The sequence below is a fragment of the Geotrypetes seraphini genome, chromosome 1 (genome assembly GCF_902459505.1).
Source record: "Geotrypetes seraphini chromosome 1, aGeoSer1.1, whole genome shotgun sequence".
Lineage (NCBI taxonomy): Eukaryota > Metazoa > Chordata > Amphibia > Gymnophiona > Dermophiidae > Geotrypetes > Geotrypetes seraphini.
The window spans coordinates 305,664,571-305,690,772 of record NC_047084.1 but is presented as its reverse complement, the minus strand read 5'-3'; the positions used below and the strand labels follow the sequence as shown (position 1 = coordinate 305,690,772).

Here is a 26,202-nt window from a genome sequence, read left to right as displayed (position 1 = left end):
TCTGTCATAGGGGAAAACACCCTCCAGGGATTCAAGATGAAGTTAGACAAGTTCCTGCTGAATCGGAACGTACGCAGGTAGGGCTAGTAGAGGCAAAATAAGATAGAAACCGTTCCTTACATTTTGGCCTTGTAGCTTTTATTGAAGAAAACTACACTAAATGGGTGTAAATAAAAACAATGTCACTATTACAATGCTTTAAATAGTGTTGTGTAAGATTTTCTGTGACTTCCCTTCCCCCTCTTCTCCATCTCATATCCTTTAAAACACACTGGGTTCGGAGTAATAAAATGGGAACATAGTAACATAGTAGATGACGGCAGATAAAGACCCGAATGGTCCATCCAGTCTGCCCAACCTGATTGAATTTAATTTTTTTTTTTTTTTCTTCTTAGCTATTTCTGGGCGAGAATCCAAAGCTTTACCCGGTACTGTGCTTGGGTTCCAACTGCCGAAATCTCTGTTAAGACTTACTCCAGCCCATCTACACCCTCCCAGCCATTGAAGCCCTCCCCTGCCCATCCTCCTCCAAACGGCCATGCACAGACACCAAGCTGTGTGGTGGTTGTAGATAGATAAATAACAAATAATGAAGCAATTGCAAAAGTGAAAGTCATCCCAGACAGCACTGATTAGCGCTCTTTCTCTCTCGCACATGCACATACACAAGTGTCATTTGACTTCATTTTTAAAAAAATAATGTAAACATGGTAATTATTCATACACAAAACAATGTTTCCAAATTTTATGGGTATGAACCACAGGAGGGTGTGTTCACTCACATGAGATACTGAGGAGGAAAGCTGGGGAGGGAGGGTCGGAGGTAAAGTAAGAGGGAGGGGCAAGGAAGGCACTTGGGAAATACTGTACAGTGTTCTCCCCAGAAATTTTTTCCAGCCGGGTGGCATGAAAAAGTAGCCGGGCGGGGCGGGGCAATTTGGTAGTGGAGAAAATTGAATGTATACTATTTTTATTAGTTAATTATTATTATTTTCCAATGCTCGATATGACTTCCTTTTTTAAGGTTTGACACTTGTGCCAGAATATTTTTACTAAATTTAAGAAGTATCCAATTCTAGAAGTGAATAATTAGATATTCACCCTCTTTCAAATGGTATAGAGGTTTAAAAAAGGGAAATGCGTTAATGAAGTCATTAGGTTCAATCTAACCATTTATTTCTGCATGAATTTAAACAACTAAAAAAAAATATATAAATATAGCTCATCCAGTCATACAAGAAATGGCTGTACAACACCTCTAATAATGTTTTGATCACTAGGTTCCTTCCTGAGGTCTCACTGAGGATATAAAATAGATGCTATCCCCACTTCCAGACCTCTTCCACATAATTTATGGAGAGGTGTTACTGAGCCTTGAAGGGCACCTGTGTGATTAATCTTTATCTGCTTCTTTTTTATTTTGCTATAGTGCAAAGTAAAAGCTAGGGCAAAACAGTATAGGTAAAGATGCAGGTAATAATTAGCAATGTATTAAAAATATTTTATTTTTATTTGCTTATAATGTCATTTGAAAGCTGCTTGATGATAATACAACTTTAATTTAATTCTTTATAATGTGTGTGTCTATGTGTTGGGGGGGACAACACCTACGTCAACAGTAAAGTTAGAATAGGGTCATTAAATCCAGTGGTGTACCTAGTATATATGACAGCCCGTGCTAATCATTTTTTTAACAACCCCCTCCTCTATATAAAAAAAGATATTTTTAGTAATAATCCATGAGTCACACAATAAGGGTGCATCTAGGAAAAGGCAGCATCTTAAACACTGCAGTGAGCACTAGAACACCAACACACGAATTGTAAAACTAAACAAACCAGATCCTACACAATCAATTGATCCTGTAGTCGATGCTAACAGAAAGCCATGTCCTTTTCATACACACAGAACACAGATACACCCTCGCCCAATATGGAATAATCACAAACTAAAAATAGAAATATGTAGTCCAAAGTTAAACTGAACCAAGAAACCAGACTCTGCATACAATGCAACACCACAGAAACAGTGACACATATCCCCTAATACTGTGCAAAATATAAAGACAGTAGATGTAAATTTGAAAAAAAACTTCTACATAACAGTCACCACTTTACAAATTAACAAATAGAAATAAAACAAATAATGAGAAATATGAAAATACCATTTTATTGGACTAATCCATTTTTCAATTAGCTTTCAGAGGCCAAATCTTTCTTCAAGACAGTACAGTAAACAGCTGTTATGGTATCCTGTCCTGATCTGAGGAAAGGGGTTTAGTCTCCCCAAAAATTGCCTTATTTCCATTTCCTATTGATAAATTTTAATCAATACAGTTACAATACTACTTGATTCTACGTAAAGCAAAAAAAATATTTTTTTTCTACCTTTTGTCGTTTCTGCTTTAGTCATCTTCTCTTCACTCTCTTCTTTCTATTCAGCATTTGTCCTCGCTCCCTTCCAGGCAACATCTGTCCCCTCTCTCTACCCCTTCCATCTACTGTCCATCCTATCTCTGCCCCTTGCATCCACTGTCCACCCTTTCTGCCTTTTCCATCCAGTGTCTGCTCTCTCTCTGTTCCATATGGTATATTCCCTCTTTCTATGTCTCTTCAGTAAACTCTATATCCTGTGCCCTTTCTCTCCTTTGTACATGATTTATTTCAGCTTCAACCCCTCTCCATTTTTTGTCTCCACCCCTCCCCTATGCTCTGGCATCTCTCTCTTCTCCTTTCCTTCCTTCCTTCCTTCCTTGCCACTCCACCCCATGGTCTGACATCTCTCTCCCCTTCCCTTCTCTCCCCCCCTCTCCAGTATCTGCCTCTCTCTTTCTCTCCGTCTTTCTTCTGTGAGGAGATCATGTTGATCTTGAACACTGAATAATTCTTCCATATTCCCCATATCACTAAACTGTAGTCTGGTCCAGCAGACTGCTTTGGCATTATTACATGGGTAATAGTAAATTCATTATGCATCAGCTTTCCACACAGAATGCCACAAGTCTCTATTTATTGTGCTGTGTTTACATCTGCCAGCAGCAGAAACTTGTGAGACAGATCCCTTGGCAATACTACTATCAGATGTACATTGCAATATTCTTTGCTGTAAACCGCCTAGAAGTCGCAAGATTGTTGGCGGTATATAAGAATAAAGTTATTATTATTATTACTACACTTTGGAGCCCTTTGACCATCTGGTTCTGTATGGCTGCAGGCTTTAAAGCTCTGTTTACTGGAGGAGACTGTCCAGCATACATAGTTGCATCACTCTTAAGGATCTGATCAGAGATTACATTAGACCAGTGTTTTTCAACCTTTTTTGGGCAAAGGCACACTTGTTTCATGAAAAAAATCACGAGGCACACCACCATTAGAAAATGTTAAAAAATTTAACTCTGTGCCTATATTGACTATATATAAAGTAATTCTCTTGAATAGGAATCAAATAAACACAAAAAGTATTTTATAATTACTTTATTAAGAAATATTAAGTAAACAGAATAGTGAAAAATTATAAAATACTTTATTCAGTGCGAAACCTGGGCCTGTTTGGCTGAACACAAAGCTGATATTCTGGCTGGAATCGAAGAAAGACACACACGTAGCTCTTCGTCAACAGCTCTCAGTCTCTCTCTGTATTTGGTTTTTATAGCATACAAAAATAGACAAATATACCCTCCATCCTTTTTATTTAACCACAATAGCAGTTTTTAGCGCAGGGAGCTGCGCTGAATGCCCAGCGCTGCTCTTGACGCTCATAGGCTCCCTGCGCTAAAAACCACTATTGCGGTTTAGTAAAAGGTGATCATATTGTAAAATATAGACAGCAGATATAAATTCAGAACTGTGCATAGTAAGTGCAGGGAAGTTTTCATCTCTGGGAATTTACCCAGTTAACTATTAAGTTATTTGGGCAAATTCCTTTGAAAACTGTGGTAATACTGCCTCCACTTTGCTAAATTTAAAATAAAATCATTTTTCCTACCTTGTCTGGTGATTTCTGGTTGCACTTTCTTCTTCTGACTGTGCATCCAATCTTTCTTCCCTTCTATCAGCCTGTATGCTTTCTCTCCTCCACACCTCATTCCCTCCTCCAACTTTTTCTTCCTCTCTCCCTGACCTTTCTTTCTTTTTTTCTGTTTCTCTTCTTTCCTTCTGTTTCCCTGCCTGCCCCCTTTCTTTCTTTCTCCCTGCCGTTCCCCAAGCCACTGCCACTGCCATCGGGGAACAGGACCCACCAATGGATAACAGGCCCCAAAGCCGACGCCGACGCATGCTCTCCCTGACGTCAATTCTGCAATCGGAGAGGAAGTTCCACCCAGCCAGGCAGCGATTGGCTGGCCCGAACTTCCTCTCCGACTGCAGAATTAACGTCGGGGAGAAGAAGACTTATCGGCTCGATAGATTAGATCGCCAAGACAAAGTGAGTCCTGGGTGATCGACTCACTTTGCCTTGGCAAGCTACTGGCGCCCCTGCCTCAGGCCCCCTGTCAGCTCCGGGCCCCTGAATGCAGGACTGGTAGTACTGCCCTGATGGCGGCCCTGCGGCACACCAGGCAACATCTCGCGGCACACTAGTGTGCCACGGAACAGCGGTTGAAAAACACTGCATTAGACAAGGTGGTATTTTTAGGCATGGAAAAACAGGACATGTTCTCCTCAATCTGCTCAGATGCCCTTTAATGTTCGTCTGATCTCGGGCTAAATCTTGCCTCCTGAGCTAATCTTCAAAGGAGAGCGGAGTGAGAGCCATATCGGCAGTGACATCTGTTTTGGGCCGCATGTTGTGCAGGGCTGGACTAACGCAAGTTGTAAGCTTCCTTCCATCGCTGACCTAACTTCCATAAATCAGCAACGGAGGGAAGCTTACAACTCGCTGCTCTTGCTTGCTTTGGGCCTTCCTCGTTGCCGGGTCCTGCCTTCACGGAAACAGAAAGTAGGCAGGACCCGACAGCGAGAAAAACCCGAAGCAAGCAAGAGCAAGTTGTAAGCTGACCTGTCTCCTATAGCGAACCCATGCTCCGGGGCATGTGCATGCCGACTTCCCTTCTCTTCCCCCCTCGGGACGTGACTTCCGGTTGCGGAGGGAAGCGGCATGCACGTTAGAGCCCCGCCGGGGAGCATGGGTTCAAGTCGCTTGCTGGCGTTAAAAACTAAATAAAATAAAAATGTCAGGCTCCTGCGATTCAGGCTGTGCCGAGTCAGCCCGGTAAATCTCCAAGCCGGTGAGAAGGTTTTTTTTTTTTTTAATGTTAAGCAGAAGGCGGCAGCAGCAGCAGGATTGCGATCGAGATTACAGCCGGGCGCTCATCTAAATCAGCTGGGCGGAGCGCCCGGCTGAAAGGCCCTGGGGAGAACACTGCTGTATATTGGGGTGGTTCACAAAAATCTATGGGGGGAAGGTCCAAGTATGTGAGAGAGTTGTGGTCCTGTGGGTGCTGGACGAGAGTTGTTTTAGAGAGCCCTGGTGTGCCTGGCACAGGAGAAAGTGGGCATCCCTTCTGCTTCCTTCTACAAAATCGGGTGTGGGGCAGGGGTGTAGGTGGAGGCAGGAGGGAGTGGGTATCCCTCCCTCCGGCCAACAATCTTTTTTTGAGGGGGGGGATAGTGTTCGGTTGGTTGCGATGTTCATGGGGGGGAGGTTGTGAGGGAGGCAGTGGCAGGAGGGAGTGTGAATCCCTCCTGCCAAGAATCTTCAGTGATGTGATATTCGCATGGGGGGGAAGGGTGTCTTGAGGAGGTTGCGATGTTCGTGGGGGAGGAGGAGTTGGTGAGAGTGTGGAAGAGTCTATGTGGCAGCGGTGGGGCCACCATCGGAGTGGGGGTGTGGCACTGCATCACTTCGGCACAACTTTTTTTTTCTTTTGATGGGTACAGATATTGTGCTTGGGTAACACACACACATCTGTGGCCATTAAAAAAAAAGAAAAAATAGGGCAGACCTGCTGGTAATTTCGGGCCCTTTGCAGCCACTGCTAGATGCCTTAACAATGTTAGGGTATCAATCAGAGGGCTCATTTTAATATTAATGACCTTTTTTAATACTAATGAGGTAATTTGCATGACAGAATTGGAGAATGTACAAACACGCGGAAAATATGTGGTGGGCCATTTAGTACATAGGGTCGGCAAGTTAGGTCCGTCAATAAACCAGTAAACTGCCATTAAGAAGCACATGCACATCACCCAAGAGGACAGGCAGGGCTTCAGATATTACAGAACTCTCATGACACCCTTTCACCTTTTGGTTGACATTATTGCACATCCATCACTCCAGTGGTACATAAGTGATTCATGCTGAATCTGTGAAGAAAAGGTGATTTTCTGCAGGGAATTTAGCACAATCCTGCACACCTAGATTGTAGGTATAACTTGAATAATGGCAGAAGATGCTGTCCATGAATGGAGTTCTAAGGTAGTGTATTTTGTGAACAAATGTCTTCATTACTGTTCCCTGCAATTCAGTCTTGTTCATCTTTTTGGTTTGTACTGTATAGGAGATAGGGTTTTATAACCACAATAACTGATATCCATTGTTTCTGGAGGAAATGCAGGGCTGGGGTTAGGTGGGGTGCAAATGGGGTACTTACCCTGGTTACCCCCACCCTTTCCGTGCTAGAAGGAACTCCAGGCCTGCCCAGAGCTGAAGGCAGGCATTTGGCCCCTTGCAAATTTCTGCCCTGGGCCCCACCATGTTTTAATGCTGGCCCTATGCAAATATCTAGAGAAGTGAAAGAAAATAAGGATGACGATATCTAAAGCAGGCTTCTCAACCCAGTCCTTGGAACACACTCTGCTAGTCAGATTTTCATGTTATCCAAAATGAATATGCATGACTACATTTGCATATACTGCCTTCATTGCGCGCATATGTATTTTATTCATGTGTATACATTGTGAATATCTTGAAAACTAGCCTGGCTTGTTGTGTCGTGAAGACTAGGTTGAGAACCTCTGGCCTCAATTATAATTTATTTTCTTTGACTGCAATTTTCTGAGTCAAGTCAGTTTAGGCAGGTCTTGAGATAACTTCCCATAAGCAGCTTGGCTAGAGTGGTGCCAGTAGTCAAATATGAAGTGACATGTTCAGCAAGAAAGACTCTCACCAGTCTTTATTACACAGTCACCTTTGGTCATCCTTCTTGAAGCCTCTTTGACCATCTGTGCCATTTTTCACCTTTGCTTGAGGGTAGTCGGGAGCAATCATGGTCAGAAGTACAAGCAGTCAAAGGGCAATGTTTGTTGTAATAAAACCAAGCTCACGTATTTTCAGTAGTCCTTTGTCTGAAAGTTCTTCTTGAAAATAGGCCAGCAAAACCAATATGAAGGCTGGGACAGGGGTTCCACAGAAATGGTACTTTAGTTGGCATGCAGTATACTCGCTCATCAAACTTTCTCAGCATCTGTTTTAGGGCCAGTTCCAGCTCCGAGAGCAGGTAACAGCTCTGGTCCTGGTTCCGGTAGTTTGTGGTAGCACACAGTAAATGAAATCTATGATTGAAAACTGAACAACTACAAACACTAAAGATAAGTAAACCTCTGCTAGTTTTTTCAAACTGTGAAGTGGTCTGTATTCAGAGCTTAGCAAGAACTACAGCAGAACGAGACTTGGGGGTAATCATTAGTGAAGACATGAAGACGGCCAATCAAGTGGAGAAAGCTTCAACCAAGGCTAGACAAATGATGGGTTGTATCCGTAGAAGTTTCGTCAGCCGAAAGCCGGAAGTCATAATGCCATTGTACAGATCCATGGTGAGACCTCATCTGGAATATTGTGTACAATTCTGGAGGCCACATCACCAAAAAGATGTGCTGAGAATTGAGTCGGTTCAGCGAATGGCCACCAGGATGGTCTCAGGACTCAAGGATCTCCCGTATGAGGAACGGCTGGGTAAGTTGCAGCTATACTCACTCGAGAAGCGCAGAGAGAGGGGAGACATGATTGAGACGTTCAAATATGACATGGGCCGTATCGAGGTGGAAGAAGATATCTTTTTTTCTTAAAGGACCCATGGCAACAAGAGGGCATCCGTTGAAAATCAGGGGTGGGAAACTTCATGGCGACACCAGGAAATATTTCTTCACCGAAAGGGTGGTTGATCATTGGAATGATCTTCCACTGCAGGTAATCAAGGACAGCAGCGTGCCAGATTTTAAGAAAAAATGGGATAAGCATGTGGGATCTCTTCATGGAAGAAATTTGGGGGGTGGGTCATTAGAGTGGGCAGACTTGGTGGGCCGTGGCCCTTTTCTGCCGTCATTTTCTATGTTTTTATGTTTCTAACCTGTGTGTTAATTCAACGTAATAAACAAGTGCACAAACCAGTGTGCTAAAAGTGAAAAAAAATATATAAATAATCTCATCAATAAATAAGTTTGTTAGGCTGTCTCTGCCCCTCATCCAAGGGTACAGGAGCGTCCAAAATCAGCCAAGCCGGCACAGTCATGAGCTGAACAGACTAATTGAGGTACTTGGCTTCTCCGCAGAAATCTGGAGTAGAGATATAGCCAGCAAGAATTAAGCTCGTCTAACGGGGCTCCGTTTCGAGGGAAAACCCCCTTTCCTCAGGAACCAGCTATGCTGTCGCTGTAAGCTCTCAAAAACCAGCCGAAAAATAATCAGGCAAAGTTGAAAATGGTGCTAGACCTAGAGAAACGCCTCCAATAATTTTAACTTCAGAACGTTTATGCGTCGGACATAAACAGACCACATGATGATAAGCCCGGGAGATTCAAAGCACTCCAAAATAGTTGTTCATAGGGCGGAGCAAAATCGGGTTTCACGAAGCGCAGTAGGGAATTGATTTATAACAGGTGCAGGGTGTGGGTACTTGTGAGAACCTTGTCTACTATGTATATATAATCAATAACAATTCTCTCATTTTATTGACTCAAGGGTACCTTCTGCAGCAAGTATAAATTTTGGGTGTAAAGCATAAGGAGCTTTTTGTGCTCTCATAGGCTGTATTGGTAATATTAAAGAAATAAAACAAAAAACAAAGGAAATAAGGTAATAATCTTTTTTTAAATTAGACTAATGCATTTTATGTTGAGCTTTCGCAGGTAACCCTTCTTCAGATCAGAATATATCTATTGGTGAAATAAGATCTGTTGTATCAGAAATATTGAAGAAATTATTGTTGATTGACACAGACACGTTGAATTCTGATTGGGTAAAGCAGTTTCTTTCAAAAGGCTTTTATGCTGATGTCTTTAAATGAATACAGAAACTCCTCCCTTAACTTAAGTTCCATTCCAATGATGAGGTCATCAAATGAGGAGCCACCCTTTTGAGCCATTTATAACATTTTTAGTACTTTATACTGTACTGTATTTATAAATGTTTATACAGTAGTGTACTGTATACTGTAATAAACAGAATACAGTAGAAGAAATCGGCACTAATATACATTACACTGTATTTGGCTCTGCATACATTAATGTTCTTCATTTTCATCTCAAGATCAATAGCCTTCCTTTGTTTCTTCGGCGCATATTCCTGGTGAAATCATGCCGTTCCTTTTCGCCGACATCTTGTACTATGAGGTGCATAATAAAGTACAAATTTATAGATTGAATTATGTAATCTTGGAGATTGCAAACGCTAGTATAGTGCATACTGACTGACTATGGGAACAAGCCCTCCCAGCCCATTCAGCCTCTTTCCCTTCCTTGCCAACTCCTTCAGTCTATGCAGCATCTCTGTTTCCCTCCCTTGCCAACCCCCCTCAGCCCATGCAGCCCCTCTTCTTACATGCATTTCTCCTCTGGTTGCCAGCAGCAGTTCTTACATGCTGCCAGTGGCTGACTTAGAAGCCAACCCTCTGACAAAAAACACAACTGGGTGGAGAGCTGGTTGTAAGTCTGCGCGTTCATTAAATAGGTACGTCTTTAAATGAGAGCATCTATAGTATAACTTCTCTATGTCAGAACAATAGTTAATATTTAAGTCCTAGCTTAAAACCAGTTTTAACAGTCTATCCATTTTAGTCATGGAGGTTATATAAAGATAACTCATAATTTGAAAGGACCAAATGAAGAGAGAAACTAATTTAAGATTCTAAATCTAAATCAGTTTCCAGTAAGCCCTCACAAATCCTCGCGTACATTTATGATCATGTAACTCAGCTGTCTTTGAAGCATTTTGGCCTCTTAACATAATACAGTCTGTTTTACTTGATCGTACAGCTTGAGAACTTGTGCTACCCCCTTTCCTTTTCAAGTTTTACCATGTGCTCTGCAGGCATTCTGTGTCCTTAGAATCTGGTTTGGTTTCCAAACCATATGCAGGATTTGAAATAATTGGAAGCTTGCTCTGATATAATTGGGGTGAAATGTTTTACTACTGCACTGTTTACAAAGGTGAATGTTTTCCTCATTAAAAACGTATTGGACGCAGCTTGGTTGCTCCAACGTAAATTTTATTCAGTGTACAATGGCAGCGTCTGTGGCGATAGCCTCTTTTTGCAGATGGGTAAGAACTCTAGGGCTTAGCTAGTTGCTGGTTACAGATGGGACTGTGCAATTCTTCAAAGAACGGCTGTTCTCTCAACATGTCACTTAGAAAACCACTGAAACTGCAATGTTTAGACCTATGTGCCTTAGCTCAACCACATACATCTTATTAACGTTCTCTTTAACGGAATTCTCTAGATGACAACAGACGGTGTTGGGGATAAATGTGCTTTTAGTATTGTTGCTACTTTATCACAAGTTGGTGTCTGGTAAAGCAGGTGTGGTTAGCAAGCCTGTGGTTGCAAATGTTCTGACCCTGCACACTGCCAGTAGCACAGCCCTTTCTGGTTTAATGTTAATCATTTGACTTGCTTCAAAGCAATGTGACAGTCTTTCTGAGTAAGTGATGCATCTTGTGGTTTCTTGGCCTCTGATTCTTTGAAGTGTTCCAGTGCAGTCGTTTCCTTAACAATGCAAGCTGGGGGGAAGGAGTGCTAGAAAATTTGCTGCCAGATAAATGTACAAGAGACCTGCTTTCCATGGAACAGGCCAAGAAAATCACTAAACCTTGCAAGTAATATTGCTGTTTCTTCCAGATATTTATTTCAAAAGATAAGTCGCTGCCATGGTAAATTGGCAAAATAAAAGTGACATGACACGCACAGTGGTGTCGGAAGGTCCAGACGTGCTTGTCTTCCATCAACGCAATCTGGCTGATGGTAGGGAAATTTAAAACCTCTCTTTGCATGGCCATGAAAGAGCTGCCAGTTCTGAAGATCCTAATGACAGAATAATGGTGCCAGGCAACCCAAAATGTTAAAAAGCAGAAGTGACCTCCCTTACAGCACAGCTCTTCATTTGAAGAGTAGATGAATTGAAGGAAAGGACTACTTTCTTGGAAAATAACTGTGACACTGTTACAGGACAAGCTCGAAATCTTTGCTTCTTTGAACTAGAGAATGACACGGGGAAAAAATCTGTCCCCGTCACCGCCCCGTCACTGGCCCACCATCCTCTGCACCGCCCCGTCACCGCCGTTCCCTTCACCGCCCCGTCACCGTCACCGCCATCCCTTTCACCGCCCCGTCACCGCCACTGCCATCCCATTCACCGCCCCGTCCCCGTCCCCGCTGCATCCATATAAGCCTTAGTACTGTAATATTTAGCTTATTCCTTTCTTATAAATCAAAGTTCCTGCTGCTGAACTAGAGAAAGAGATGTTCAGCTGGCAGGGCTTTGTTTATAAATTTTTATCAGCACAACTAATATACTATTTTATCCTAAAGCAAAAAATAAATAAATAAATATAATTTTTTTTCTACCTTTGTTGTCTGGTTTCTGCTTTCCACATCTTCTCATTGAATTCCTTCCATCCACTGTGTGTCTTCTCTCTGCGTCTTCCATTTGCTGTTACTGTGCCTCTCCCTTAACCCCCCCCCCAATTGGTCTAGCACCCATCTTCTTCCCTCCGCTCCCGCATAGTCTGGCATCTGTCTTCTTCCCACTCTGTCTTCCACATTTCCCTTGGGGGTCTGTTCCTCTCCACCCTCCTTCAATGTCTGTTCTATTCCCCTATCTGTTCTATTACCCTATCTTCCTCTTCCATACCAGTGTGTCTCTTCTTTTCAACCCCATCTAGCTTTTTTCCCTCTTTCTTCCCCCCCCCCCTGCTTCTAGCATCTGGCTCACCTGCCAGTCCTTCCCTTTCTTTCCTGCTGTGGGTTTTTCTTTCCGACTTCATCCCCTTGGCCCAGAATCCTTTTCCCTTTCACTCCCTCCTTCCAATTTGAGCCGGGAACACTAGCGATCGCACGGTCCCCGCAGCCACTACCTGCCTGCCCAATCGATCCTAGTGTTTAGCCAGCTCTCTCCCTTCTCCTCACCTTAGTTTATAGGTTTTCTTTTTCGGCGACCTGCACGCTTTCCCAAAGAGCCGCGCACGCGCGGCTGCTCAGTGTTCAATCTTCTGCTCTGCTGCAACTTCCTGTTTCCGGTTGCGTCAGAGCAGAAGATCGATTCGAAACTGAGCAGCAGCGGGTGCGCGGCTCTCTGATAGCGTGCGGGTCGCCGAAAAAGAAATTCTACAAACTAAGGTGAGGAGAAGGGAGAGAGCTGGCTAAACACTAGAATCGATTGGGCAGGCGGGTGTGAGCTGCGGGGACCGCGCGATCCTTCATGCCTCACTGCGGGGAACAAGACCATTCACCGCCCCGCGGGCGGTGAATGGCCTTGTCCCCGTCGCCGCAGCGACTGCTAGTTTTCTTCCCCGTTTTCGGCGGGTGACCCGTGGCTAAAATGCGGTGGCCGCGGGTAAACCGCCACCGTGTCATTCTCTACTTTGAACCTTCAAGGTCCTTTTTCAGTTCTACAGTCTGAGGATTTTGGGGGGTGCTGAAAATTTCTCAGCCAAACCAACTTCCTAAATTCTGAGCATTATTTTTGCCACTGTAGCTGAAAAGAGTGTTTTATTTTCCAAAGTGCCAGTTTGCAGAATCACATGATTCTATATTTTGACATTATTTCAGATCATTGATTGAACCATGCCAACAAAAAGTATGGAATTTTCAAGTGTGGAACTCCGAGTCATCATGAAGTTCCTGTTCCTGCAGAAAAAACTCCAAAGGAAATCCATGAATACATGATGCAAACATTGAGTGACAAATGCCCATTATACTCCACAGTGAAGAAGTGGTGTGCAAACTTTCAGCGTAGAAATTTCAAGACCAAAGATGCAGCAAGGTTAAGGGAGGCTTCAGACGGTGTCAACTCCTGAAACTGTTGACCATGTCCATGACCTGATTTTGGCAAATTGGCAAATATTGACTAAAACAATTTTTAAGACTTTATAGAAATCCAGGGAACCTGTTGGGTATGCAGAAGCTGTCAGACAAATGTTTGAATGCTGATGAGAAATAACATCGAGTAGATCAGGAGTGCCCACACTTTTTTGGCTTGTGAGCTACTTTTAAAATGACCAAGTCAAAATGATCTATCAACAATAAAATTTTAAAAAACACAAAGCACATTCTACGCAGAGAAAATGTTAATTATCATTTGTATTCGGGGGGGTTTTCAGAGGTCAAGACAGATGACTTTAAAATATGCAATGCCACCTCGGTAACAACTATAAAAAAATAGACAAATAAACCCCCTCCCCTTTTACTAAACTGTGATAGCGGTTTTTAGCGCAGGGAGCTGCGCTGAATGTGCCCCTCACAGCTCCCGACGCTCATTGGCTCCCTGCGCTAAAAACCACTATCACGGTTTAGTAAAAGGGGGCCATAGTGCAAAATATAGACAGCAGATATAAATTCTCAAAACAGACACATTTTGATCACTAAATTGAAAATAAAATCATTTTTCCTACCTTTTTGTGTGGTGATTTCATGAGTCTCTGGTTGCACTTCCTTCTTCTGTAAATCCAATATTTCTTTCTTTCTCTCTCCCCCGCCCCCTCTTTATTTCTGTCTTTCTCTCTCCCACTGCCCCCTCTTCATTTCTGTCTTTCTCTCTCTCCCTGCCCCTTCTTTATTTCTGTTTTTCTTTCTCTCTCCCCTTCCCATCTTTTTTTCTCTCTTCCCCTGCCCCCCTCTTTATTTCTGTCTTTCTTTCTCTCTCCTCCTGCCTGCCTGTCTTTCTTTCTCTCTCCCCCTGCCCCCCCAAGCCATTGCGCCAATTTCTCCACTTCCCCGATTCTTTCTCCCTGCCCCCCCAGCCACCAAGTCGATTTCTCCCTGCCTCCCCGAGCCAGGCCTGACATATACTAGCGCCGGGCCACAAGCCCTCCCCCACCGCTCCCCCAGCGATTGGCTGGCCCAGAACTTCCTCTCCGATGTCAGAATTGACGCTGGAGTTGAAGGCTTGTGGGTCCAGTGCTTGTACGCGCCTGGTCTGGCTCGGGGAGGCAGGAAGAAAAAGATTGCAAAGGCAATGCGATCGACTCACGTTGCCTTTGCGATCTACTGGTCAATTGTGATCAACCATTTGGGCACCCCTGAAGTAGACACTTCCAAGTTGATTTTGCAGTATCTTCAGCAAGCTTGTGCCAACTTTTTGTAAAGATTAGTTACTGTTGATGAAAAATGGTTACGCCACTATGATTCTGAGACAAAACAACAGTCCATACAATGGTGACACTCAGGTTCTCCATGGCCAAGGAAATTCAAGTCTCAAAAGTCAGCAGGAAAGATCATGGCCATAGTGTTTTGGGATTAGGAAAATGTGGTAAATACTGACTATTTTCCAAGGGGGCAAACAGTTTATGTAGGATGCCACTGTGACTTGCTGTGCCGATTAAAGGAGATATTGAAAGAAAAAAAGGAGAGGGAAACTGTGGAAAGGAGTTCTCTTTTTGCAAGGCAATGCAACAGCTCACAAGGCTGGCAAAACGATGGATGTTTTGATGCAGTTGGGGTTTCAGTGCATAGATCATCCATCCTACTCAACCAGATCTTGCTCCATCTGACTATTTTCTGTTTCTAATCCTTAAAAAGATTTTGAAAGGATGACACGCTGCTTCAGTTGAGCCATCCTTTTACTAAGGGAAAGAGATGGGACTTGATATACTGCCATTTTTAACTCAATCTTCAGAGCATGCTTCGCCAGTCAGGTTACCTATAATGAATATGAATGATACACATTTATATGCACCACCTCCATTATATTCATACCTATCTCATGCATATTCATTGTGGGATATCCTGAAAACCTGACTGGCTGGGTGTGCCCCGAGGACTGAGTTGAGAACCTCTGATTAAGACAATGATCTCAAGGAAAGGCCACAATGAAACGAGGCTTAGCCAAAAAGTGAATCTTCTCAGGTGGCCCATTGAAAACCTAGACCCAAATACAAGCTTTGAAGGCTGTGGTCCACAGACTGACATCAGCCAACCTGAAAGAGTCTGAGCTGTTCTGCCGAGAAGAAAGGGCAAATGCACCGTCCCACTATGCAATGTTAGTAGAAATTTGTCCTATATGACTTATGGCTATTGTTGCTGCAAAAGGGGGCTTCCACCCAGTACACTCAGTATTATGGATTCTTACTCTTAATAATTTATGAATATTCTATCATTTGTCTCTCATTAAAAGTGTACAGAATATTATGTAGATCAATGAAACAAGCACCCCACTTTAATGTATATTGGATTCTAGTTTTTAGATAGAAAAGCTTTGAATTATGTCCAAGGATCTGAAAACTTTTACAGCACACTCAGTGCGTTTTATGTGCATGCTTATTTTTTTTGTCCTTCGGATTAATAGTCTGTGCTCCATGCTCATCTATGCTCTTCAGTTATGTATTTTTATTTATTTATTTTTACCCTTGATTGAACATATTTTTACGTTACAAGTCTGCTCAAATTTTAGCAAAAGATTTTGTGGCAGATGAAGGTAGAGGTTGATTAGAGGTGTTTTGAATAATATGTTTTAAAGTATCCCAGCACAGCAAATGTAACAAGTAGCTTAAGCAACAGGAAAGGACCAGCCTCTTGACTGAAATAGCAATGAAACAAACATTCTGATGGAGAGAGGAGCTGGTTCTTCAAATTGCATCACTTTCTTTGTGTTCACTGAAGCATAGGCTTCAGAATCAAGCTGCCAGAGTTTTAGGAGAGTCTTCAGTCATTTCAGAGCTGGGACTATTTGTTGTGGAGTGACCAAACCTGAAGACTTTATTCTTTCCTTACCTTTAGAAAATGAGAACCACCACTCACTCCATACTGTAGTGAAGGGGTGGGGAACCTGCGGGCTTCATTCAGCCTCTGGCTCATCTTCATCTGGCCCAGAATAAGACCACCTTTCTCCTCGAAAATGGCTTGTCACTGCACTGCTCCCACTGTACACACATGCTCAAGCAGATCATTGCAGTGAGAGCTTTTGCTTTGCAACTTGGTTTCATCTCCCACCAAAGACTGCTTATGGCATTTGTAATGTCTAGATCAGGGGTGCCCAACACGTCGATCGCGATCGACCAGTTGCTCAGGAAAGCAACGCGAGTCGATCGCGGAGCCCATCCCGGGCTCCGTGATAGATTCGTGTTGCCGTCCTGATCTACCGGGCCGATCAGCCTTCCTCTCCAGTGTTCTCTCTAGGGCCTTTTAGCTGGGCGGTTCCGCCCAGCTGTCATCTGCTGCTGCCACCGCTGCTGAACATTAAAAAAAAACAACAAAAAAAACCGGGCTTGGAGATTTCAGCCCGTAGCGAACTTATGCTCCGTGGCTTTAACTTGTACGTGCCGGCTTCCCTTCTCTTCCCTCCAAAACCGGAAGTTATGTCCGGGGGGGGGGGGGGGGAGAAGGGAAGCCGGCACGCACATGTTGAGAGCCCTGAAGCAAGCGTTCGCTACGGGCTAAGGCGGAAGACAGGTTAGTAAAGCATTTGCTCTTCTTGCTGCCGGGTCCTCCCTACTTTCTGTTTCCGCGAAGGCAGGACCCGGCAACATTTCCCCCAATAGGTCGATCACGATCTTGGGCCAATCAGCCTTCCTCTCCCCGATGGCAGAATTGACATCGGGGAGAGGAATGCTGGTCGGCCAAAGCAGGGAGAGCTTGGGGCCTGTTATTGGTGGCGTTTGGGTCCTGGTCCCCGATGGCAATGGCAGTGGCAGTGGCTTGGGGGAGGGCAGGGAGAAAGAAAGAAAAAGGGCAGGCAGGGAGACAGAAGGAAAGAAGAGAAACAGAAAAAAAAGAAAGGGAGGCAGAGAGAAAGAAAGGGCAGGGAGAGAGGAAGGAAAAGTTGGGGGAGGGAACGAGGTCTGAAGGAGAGGAAGCATATAGGCTAAAAGAAGGGAAGAAAGATTGGATGCACAGTCAGAAGAAGAAAGTGCAACCAGAGACTCATGAAATCACCAGACAAGGTAGGAAAAATGATTTTATTTTAAATTTAGTGATCAAAATGTGTCTGAATTTATATCTGCTGTCTATATTTTACACTAAGGTCCCCTTTTATTAAACCGTAATAGAGTTTTTTAGCGCAGGGAGCCTATGAGCGTCGAGAGCAGCGATGGGCATTCAGCGCAGCTCCCTGCGCTCTAAAAACTGCTATCGTGGTTTAGTAAAAAGGGAGGGGGGTATATTTGTCTATTTTTGTATGGTTGTTACTGAGGTGATAGTGCATAGAGTCATCTGCTTTGACCTCTTTGAAAAACCCTGGAATAGGAATGATAATTAACATTTTCTATGCGTACAGTGTGCGTTGTGTTTTTTAAAAATTTTATTGTTGGTAGATCATTTTAACTTGGTCATTTTAAAAGTAGCTCGCAAGCCCAAAAAGTGTGGGCACCCCTGGTCTAGATCCTTGTGAGGCTGCAATAGCTGTTTCAAGAGGAGGGGTCATTACAATCAAGAGGAGTCCTTCTTTCCCTCCTGAACAAACTAATGCAAACCCTCCTCCCCCCCAAGGATTTTAGCTTTGCAAATTCAGTACATCATTCATATATGGTTCCCCGCTCCTAAAACAGAGCAATTCTTGTTGCTAGATGATACAAAATCCTCTCTTATCCTTTCTGTTTTGCTCTTGATGCTTATTAGTTTATATCTGTTTTGCTCTGTGTGTTACTTTGTCTTTTGCCTCCTTATACCATGTCTCTGATTTTACCCTAGATGGAATCCTTTACGCAGCCACTGTGAGTAACTTCCTGGGTACAGAGCCCATCATCTCCAGAACAACAGGAAATCCAGAGGAGCGTATCCGAACTGATACATCTGCTGCATGGCTCAATGGTTTGTATATCTTTTATTAAAGGGTAATTCACTGTAGAAAATGGCCATAATATATTGAGGGGGAGTATATAGTGTGTATATAGTCACTAAAGAACTTCTCATAGGCTATGTGCTGGGTGTATGATGAGAAATTTAATTTGCCTCAACTGGATTCGGTAAAGTATGCTTGAAGTTGGAACTCTGCGTTCAAAATGGGACGTATTGTCACTTTATCTATAGTAGGCTTTGTTGTGTGTATACAACAGTGAAATACAATCATTGCATATCTTTAGTGTGTACAGCACATGTGTCAAACACAAGGCCCGCGAGGCAAATCCGGCCCGCTTGGCCTTTTTATGTGGCCCGTGGCAATGCTCCCAAACTTCCCCTTCTCGGTGTCCTCCCTCCCGCACTGGTCCAACATTGAAGTCACGCCGGAAAGTCTGCTAGCTTTGGCAGTGTTGTTCATGGCTCCCCCTCCTGCCTTCCGTCTGCCATGGTCCACCTGGGCGGAAATAGGAAATTGCACGTCATTGAAGACAGGCGGCGGCAGGCAAAAAGCAGGAGGGGGAGCCATGTACAACACTGCCGAATCACTGAGGCTGGCGGATTTGGCGACAACATTGGACCAGCGCCGGAGGGAAAGACACGCCAAGCTGTGAGGAGAGAGGTACCGGCGCTGGAGGGAAGACAGGCTGGGCTATGAGGAGAGAGGGACTGGTGCTTGAAGGAAAGGCAAGCTGGGCTGTGAGGAGAGCAAGATAAAGGGAGAGAGGTTGGACCTGGGGTAGTGTGGAGGAAGAGGGAAAAATATACTTGAAGGGAGAACCGTTGGGAAGAGAGAGGGAGAAATGGTGGACCTGGGGGAAGGGAGGGATGTAGGTAGACAGGGGGAGAGATAAGATGGGGGGACAATTGGGAAGAGAAAGGGAGAGAAGTTGGATCTGGAGATGAAAGGGAGGGAGAAATGTTAGGCCTGGGGGTGGAAGGGAGAGAGAGAGAGATGCACCATCTCTTTTTTTTCTTTTTCCTTCCATTTCATTGTTCAGCATCAAGGGAGGAGGGAAGAACAACAACAGAAAAGAGAGGGAGCAAAATGTTGGACCAAGAGAAGAGATAGAAGGAAATAAGAGGCTGGGAAAGGAGTGGGATGGGAAATGGGAGAGCTACAGAATAAGAGAAGATGGAAAATTGATAGGTAGCTGAAAATTTAAAAAAGAGAAGGATGAGAAAGAGGGTGAGATTTGAGTGGACAGAGGTAGAAAAGAAAAAAGGAGAAAAGTTGAAAGGGAAAAATCAAAATGTTGGAGACAAGGAATGGAGCAAGAGAGAAGAGGAGAAAAAAATGGACAGCAGATACTGGAAAGAGAATTAGAAGATAGACAAAATCAGAAAGAGAAACTGGGACTAAAAGCAAAATGACCAGCCAACAAAAGGTAGAAAAAATAATTTTATTTTCTGTTTTGTGATTACAATATGTCAAATTTGAAATGTGTATCCTGCCAGAGCTGGTGTTAGACAGAAAGCGTGAACCAGGACCTAAAAGAGAGGAAAAGTCTTTTTTATTTATTTTGTAGCCGGTGTGGGGTTGGAGAGGTTGTATCCCTATACTTCTACTAAGACTAACCTTTGCTGGCATGCAGCTTGGGTTTTGGCGCCAGCAACGTGATTGATCTGATGCTCACAGAAGTCCTGTGAGCGTCCCACACTGTGCGTCAGCAAAGGAGGGAGTAAGTATCTTAATAAAATATCCGGCCCACGACTTAGCCTGTGTTTTAGATTTCAGCCCTTATGTGATTTGAGTTTGACACCCCTGGTGTACAGCAACATTATAAACAATGGCAGGTGATAACCAAAATGGCCCACCTGGACCTGCACAGTTGCGTTTTGGTTCATTTTCCATATGCAACCCAACACCCATTGTGTCTGGATCTTTCCATTCCTTTGAGAGAACTGTCACCCCTGCCAGTCTCATAAAGTATGGTAGTTTGTTCCTTCCTCTAATGAGTTAAAAAGATGTAGTATAGGTGGGATGAACATGTCATGGAATAACTTTTGGAACTTTATTATAAAACCATTCAAGCCCGGTGATTTTCCAGGCTTCATTGTGTGCAGTGCTTGCTGAATTTTAATTACCATAATAGGTTTGTCTAAGCAAAAGGTGTTTACATCCAAAATCTTCCTCATAGTTGATGAGGCCAAGTAGGCATCAGTCTCTCTCTTGTCTACCCATCCCTTAGGGAAGTATAGTACAGTATTTTATAATACTCTATGGACTGTCCCCTGCTATTCTGGGTACTATGCAATTCCCTTCCATCAGCTGCCCAAACATAAAGTATATTATTTTGTGTTTGCCTATTTTTAAATCTATGAGCTACCAACCTGCTGGCCTTCTTAAACTCAAAGTACCTATGGCACAAAAACCTAAGCTTAAATTCTAGGTCCTCTCATAATCCCTCAATTGCTTTCACACCTCCTCTAGATGGGACTATAAGTCTCTTCTCCCTGGGTATTGCTTATGAACCTTTTCCAACTGACTAAGCAGCTGTACCAGTCACATAATATCTTTCCTCCATTTCTGTTTTGCAGAAAGACACTCTCATTGTGACTTTCAGGCCCTCTCATACAGCCTATAGTGTTGCTTTTCTTTCCTTCCCACATTCATTCACAAGTACTCTTTCAAATGGGACTGAATTTGCCGCACAACCTTTGGATCATCTAGAAGGCTATCATTGAACCTCCAATATTTCTTACTCCTATCCTCCCCACTCCCCACCAACTCTACCCACAGTGGGCCATGATCTGTCCAGGTTATGAATTCGAGAGTCCTGCATCCTGGATAAAAGCTATTTTTCTATGAGAATATTGTCAATGCGTAAGAATGGTGGACAATGGGTGGAGTCAGTGCCACACATCAGCCATATTTAAGGTCTCGATGAATACATGGAAACCCTCCTATCTTTCCTGGTGTACTCAATCCTTCTTACCCTCCACCCCTCAACAATCAAGGACCTTTCTTTAGTTGCAAAATCAGTGGTAAGCATTCCTTAAAAAAACCCCTGCTGTATCATTTGGGACATGTTTACGAAGGTGTACCTTATCCCCTTTTATCATTCCTATCACCAGCAAAAAAGCAACCTTGCAGGTCTCTCCCCACCCTCTATACTCGCTCCCTTTGCAAACAAAAGTGGATATTTTATTCCCTCTTCTTGGAGGATCCTCCAGTTAATGCCCAGTATGTGACAGAAAATGTAGGATACCTTACACATCTCTCATGGGCCTTCGAAAGATGTGTGTCTCTTGTATAAAGGACACAGAGGCTCTCATTCAAGTAAAGTCTCTACAAAGTGCTTTCCACTTATATGGGGAGTTGAGATTCCATACGTTATAGGGCACAAAATTAAGCCCCTCACCCTCATTATCAAATTCCCCCCTTCTACTCACTACCCCTTCCTGTCTGTCTTCCATTTCAAACCTTCCATGAGACTTACAACTAGTTCCCACAAATCAAAAGGGAAGTTCCCATCATAGGATGCCAGTGACACAGCCTGACCATCCTCTTCTCAACAGATTTTGAACACAATCACATTTTCGCCCTCCAAACAAGTACACTCATAGAGTTTCCCCTCTAATATATATATACAGTATATACTTCCTCTATCCCCTCACCAGCATATGATCCAATCTCACCCCCCACCCCGACATACTCTTCCCCAACAATACAATAGAAATAAATCTCTAGGTAACAAACTTTAGTGAGAATTGTCATCATAAATCAACAGCCCGAGCAGGAGAAGGCATGGTGCTTGAATAACCAGAGAAATAGTGTCTTATTCAAGCATCGGTCAAATAAATTCAGTCACCAATCCTTAGCTCCGCTAAGCCCCAGATCCTCTTCCTCTGCGTTCCATCTTCTGCCAGTGAAAGCCCATCAACCAGCTGCCTCTCAGGCCCCCCAGCTTCACCCACAAAGATCTCTATAATTTCAAGCTTTTATTTAGTTTTGATATACCGCATATCGTGATGCACCTATGGGTTTACAGAGTTTTTATGAAAACTGATAGTTATGTAGAGAGGAGCAAGAGAAGGAAGACTGAACTGCAGTAATTGGTAGGACAGAGATAGTAGTAGATTAAAGTGTGGCGAGGAGGGAGGGAAAGGCTTTACAATCATGTAGCTTGCAACCTCGAGAGGATCCAGCAAGAGATGAGGGGAATATAATTTACTAGGGCTGTACATTGATTAAAATTTTGAATTGCATGATTAATCACATAAAGCACCCCTCACATTTCCTCCTGCTTAGTGCAATATATATATAGCAGATGTAAATTCTCAAAACTGATACATTTCAATTCAGTTGTCCTGCAGAAAGGTGAAATATCAAATCCCATTGCCGCCCTTACTAAACTAAAAATGAAAAAACCTTACCTTTTTATTATCTGGTGATTTTTATCTTTCTAATCATCTCATTCCACATCTCTGATTCTGCTTCTCTGCTCTGTCTATTCTGTTTCTTTTGCTGTCCTCTTTATTTACTACCCTATATCTATCTTTCATGATCAACTTTACTTCCATTTCTCTTCCTCCTTTTCAAATCTGTCTTGTTTTTGTCTGTTCTCTTCCCTTCCCTATCATTCATGGGCTCCATCATCTCCCTCCCCTTCCTTTCTTTTCCCTTCCTTTCCATGGGTACCCTCTCTTCCCTCTCCCCACAACTCTGTGCTCACCATTTCTCTCCTTTCCTTCTCTGTCACCATCTCCCTTGTTTTTCTCTTCCCTATTTCCAGAATATGTCCCTCTCAAACATCACCCTAACCCCCCCCCATCTGCACCTCTTTCTCCCAGCAAATCTTCTCCCTCCATCCCTCTTTCCATGGTTGGTTATCTCTTTCTCTCTCCTCCCTCTCTCTGTAATCCTCTCCTCCCTCTCTCTCTCTGTGGTTGGGTATCTCTCTCCATAGTTGGGTATTTCTTTCTCTCTCTGTCTTCTCCCTCCCTCAGTGGTTGGCTGCCTGCTTCCCTCTGTGGTTCTTATGTTCTCCTTCCCTCCCTCCATGGTTGGGTCGGATTGGTTGCTCTCTTTCCTTCCCCTTCCTCTAACTATCCTTTTATACCCTGCCAGCATTGTTAGCGATTAAAGTAGAACATTGCTGGCATACACATTGGCTCCACAGCCTTTCGCGATCTCTTCAGTCCCTGCTACACTGGAACAGCTGATGTAACTTCCTGTTCAGGTGCAGAAGGGAAATGATAGAAACATTGAAATATCTACATGTCATAAATGTGCACAAGGCAAGTCTTTCATTTGAAAGGAAGCTCTGGAATGAGGGCATAGGATGAAGTTAAAAGGTGATAGACTCGGGAGTAATCTAAGAGAATACGTTTTTACAGAAAGGGTGGTAGATGCATGGAATAGGCTCCCGGTAGAAATGGTGGAGGCAAAGACTGTGTCTGAATTCAAGAAAGTATGAAGCAGACATGCGAGATCTCTTGAAAGAGGAGGAGATAGTGGTTTCTATGGGTGGGCAGATTGGATTATTTGTCATATTTATGTTTCTATGTTCTCTGTTTCTTTAAGGATGTTCATCTTCTTATGAAGCTCATCAAAAGTAATCAGAAGGTCAAATGAAAAAGTTCAGTGATATCTCACATTTGCTCGGTTCAGGCCTCTGGTGACCTTCTTGAAGCATTTCTGCAATTTAGTGTAGACCAAATCCTGGAATAGTTCAAGCCTGACCCCATTCGATTGCACTGATCCCATAGCCCTTGCTCATTGCAGTATTTTTTCCTTCAAAACAAGTTTTGGAAAAACAATTGTCTCTTGGTCTTTCTTAGGGATGAGGCCCTATGGCTTTATGTGCTCTCTCAATATGGGGGTCAAGTTCTTCCTCTTAAATCAGTCAGCAAACCAGCCATGTAACCCCCCATCTACCACATCTTTATATTCCTCTGTTTCTGGAATTCTCCACATCCTCAAATTATTATAGTGATGTCCTCCAATTTATCTGCCAACTCATTCAGCTCAGATTGGACATCCTCTAGTCCCTTCTAGGCCCCCACCGCCATTCCTCCACAGTATCCATCCTTGGCTCTATCCATTCAAGTGTCCATCTCTACCAGGTCAGCCTTTAAATCCTGAATCTCCTCTTAATCTGTTCTTTCCTGGAGATTTTAGACTTCATCTCCTCCATCCATTCCCAGAGACCTGCTTTCATAACCCCCACTGTCAGGACTGAACCCAGTGAGTAAGGAGGACCCACATGCTCTGTGCACACCACTGTCCTCCAGTTTCATGGGTTGCCAGCTTCTCGCTGCTCTGCACAGGCCCTCTCTCACTGTCGGGCCTATTTTTGGACACCATCCAGCTGCACCACTCTTTCTTTGAAGATCAACATCGTCAGCACCGGGAGCTGCACCAAATTGCCTACAGACTAGGAATTGCTCAGGCTAAACAGAGAGCTCTAGTTAGGCATCCACCTTTCCCGATGATGTCACTTTCTCCTGTTAAATGCTTTTCTGTTCACACTAGCATAATCTTTTCTTAAATGTCATAAATCACACAGGTGCTGAACAGAGAAAGAGGGTACCATTTTATATTTTGAAATTTGTTTCCAATTTTTGTTTACCAGATCCAAGTTTCATCAGCTCAGCATATTTGCAAGAGAGTAAGACTGGGGACAATGACAAAATCTACTTTTTCTTCACGGAGAAGGCTAGAGAATATGATTGCTTCATGAAAGTGAAGGTGTCTCGTGTGGCCCGAGTTTGCAAGGTACAAGGTCATGTGAAAAGTAGCCACTCTTAGAGATATTAACAAATTAAAATCCTGACATTTTACCTCTGAACTAGCATTTAAATCCACCAGAATCTGCACCAGCTTTCATGAGCCCTTATCTATACAACAACAAAAACAAAAATCTTGTAGGATTTAGTCCTTTTGGGCATCTCCAGTTGGAAGTGGTTCTGCTTTGAGATGGAATTAAATCTCTAAGCTAAGGACTCTCTACCCTGTCCTTGGGACACGCCAATAAATGTAATCCTTAGCAACTCAAAGAAATGTACAAGCTACTCCCTAATACTTCTAATGTCCTGATAAACCACTTGTAATCCGCCTTGAACGGGAAGGTAATGGCGGATTAGAAATCCCTAATGTAATGTAATAAATATACATTAGAGAAATTTGCATGCACTGCCTCCTTTATATGCAAATTTATCTCATTCTTTGTGTATTCTTTGTGGATGCCCAGAAACCCTGGCTAGGCATCCACAATGCTGGGTTGAGAACCACTGCTCTAAACATATTCCATAGAGAGTGATTTTATCTCTTGTCTAAACTCTGCAGCCTTTGGAATGTCCTCACTCTTTAGTAGAAGTCGTGTCAGTTCTGTTTCTTAACACCGTCCTTTTTTTTCTTGTTTTCTAGGGGGATATTGGTGGTCAGAAGACCCTGCAAAAACGGTGGACAACCTTCCTAAAAGCACAGCTGGTTTGCATGGATCCAGAGAGCGGCATCCACTTTAATATCCTAAAAGATATGTTCACCATGCATGCAGCCAACTGGAATTCTACAGTCTTCTATGGCATCTTTTCTTCTCATTGGTGAGTGGCATTAATCTTAGCCTTGCAGCCAGTGGCAGCCCTATTGAAAGGCTGCCTGCAGCCTGCACTAGGCCTTCCCTCTGACCCGGTGTACCCCCATCTCAGAACAGTAAGTTTGTCAGAAGGGGGCAAGCTGAGTCAGAGGGAAGGCTGGTGCAGTCCGCAGGCAGCCTTTCAGTAGGGCTGCCTCTGGCTTCTGGGCCAAAGATTGATGCAGTAAAGGGTGCAGTGTGGCGGCGGGGGAGGAGATGTCAGGATCAGCAGTCAGATAAGAACATAAGAATAGCCTTACTGGGTCAGACCAATGGTCCATCAAGCCCAGTAACCCATTCTCAGGTGGCCACCAGGTCACTAGTACCTGGCCAAAACCCAAAGAGTAGCAACATTCCATGCTACCGATCCAGGGCAAGCAGAAGCTTCCCACAGATCTTGGAAGGAGAGATGCCAGACCA

General features: G+C 43.6%; 1 protein-coding gene across 1 annotated transcript in view; it reads left to right on the top strand.

The window, feature by feature from the left end:
• SEMA4F (ssemaphorin 4F) overlaps positions 1-26,202 on the top strand; it is a 204,129-nt gene that overhangs the window by 155,044 nt on the left and 22,883 nt on the right. The window contains exons 6-8 of the mRNA XM_033955328.1: positions 18,053-18,172; positions 24,781-24,923; positions 25,575-25,750. Of these exons, the coding sequence (XP_033811219.1) occupies positions 18,053-18,172; positions 24,781-24,923; positions 25,575-25,750 (439 nt within the window). The remainder of the gene's footprint in view (positions 1-18,052; positions 18,173-24,780; positions 24,924-25,574; positions 25,751-26,202) is intronic.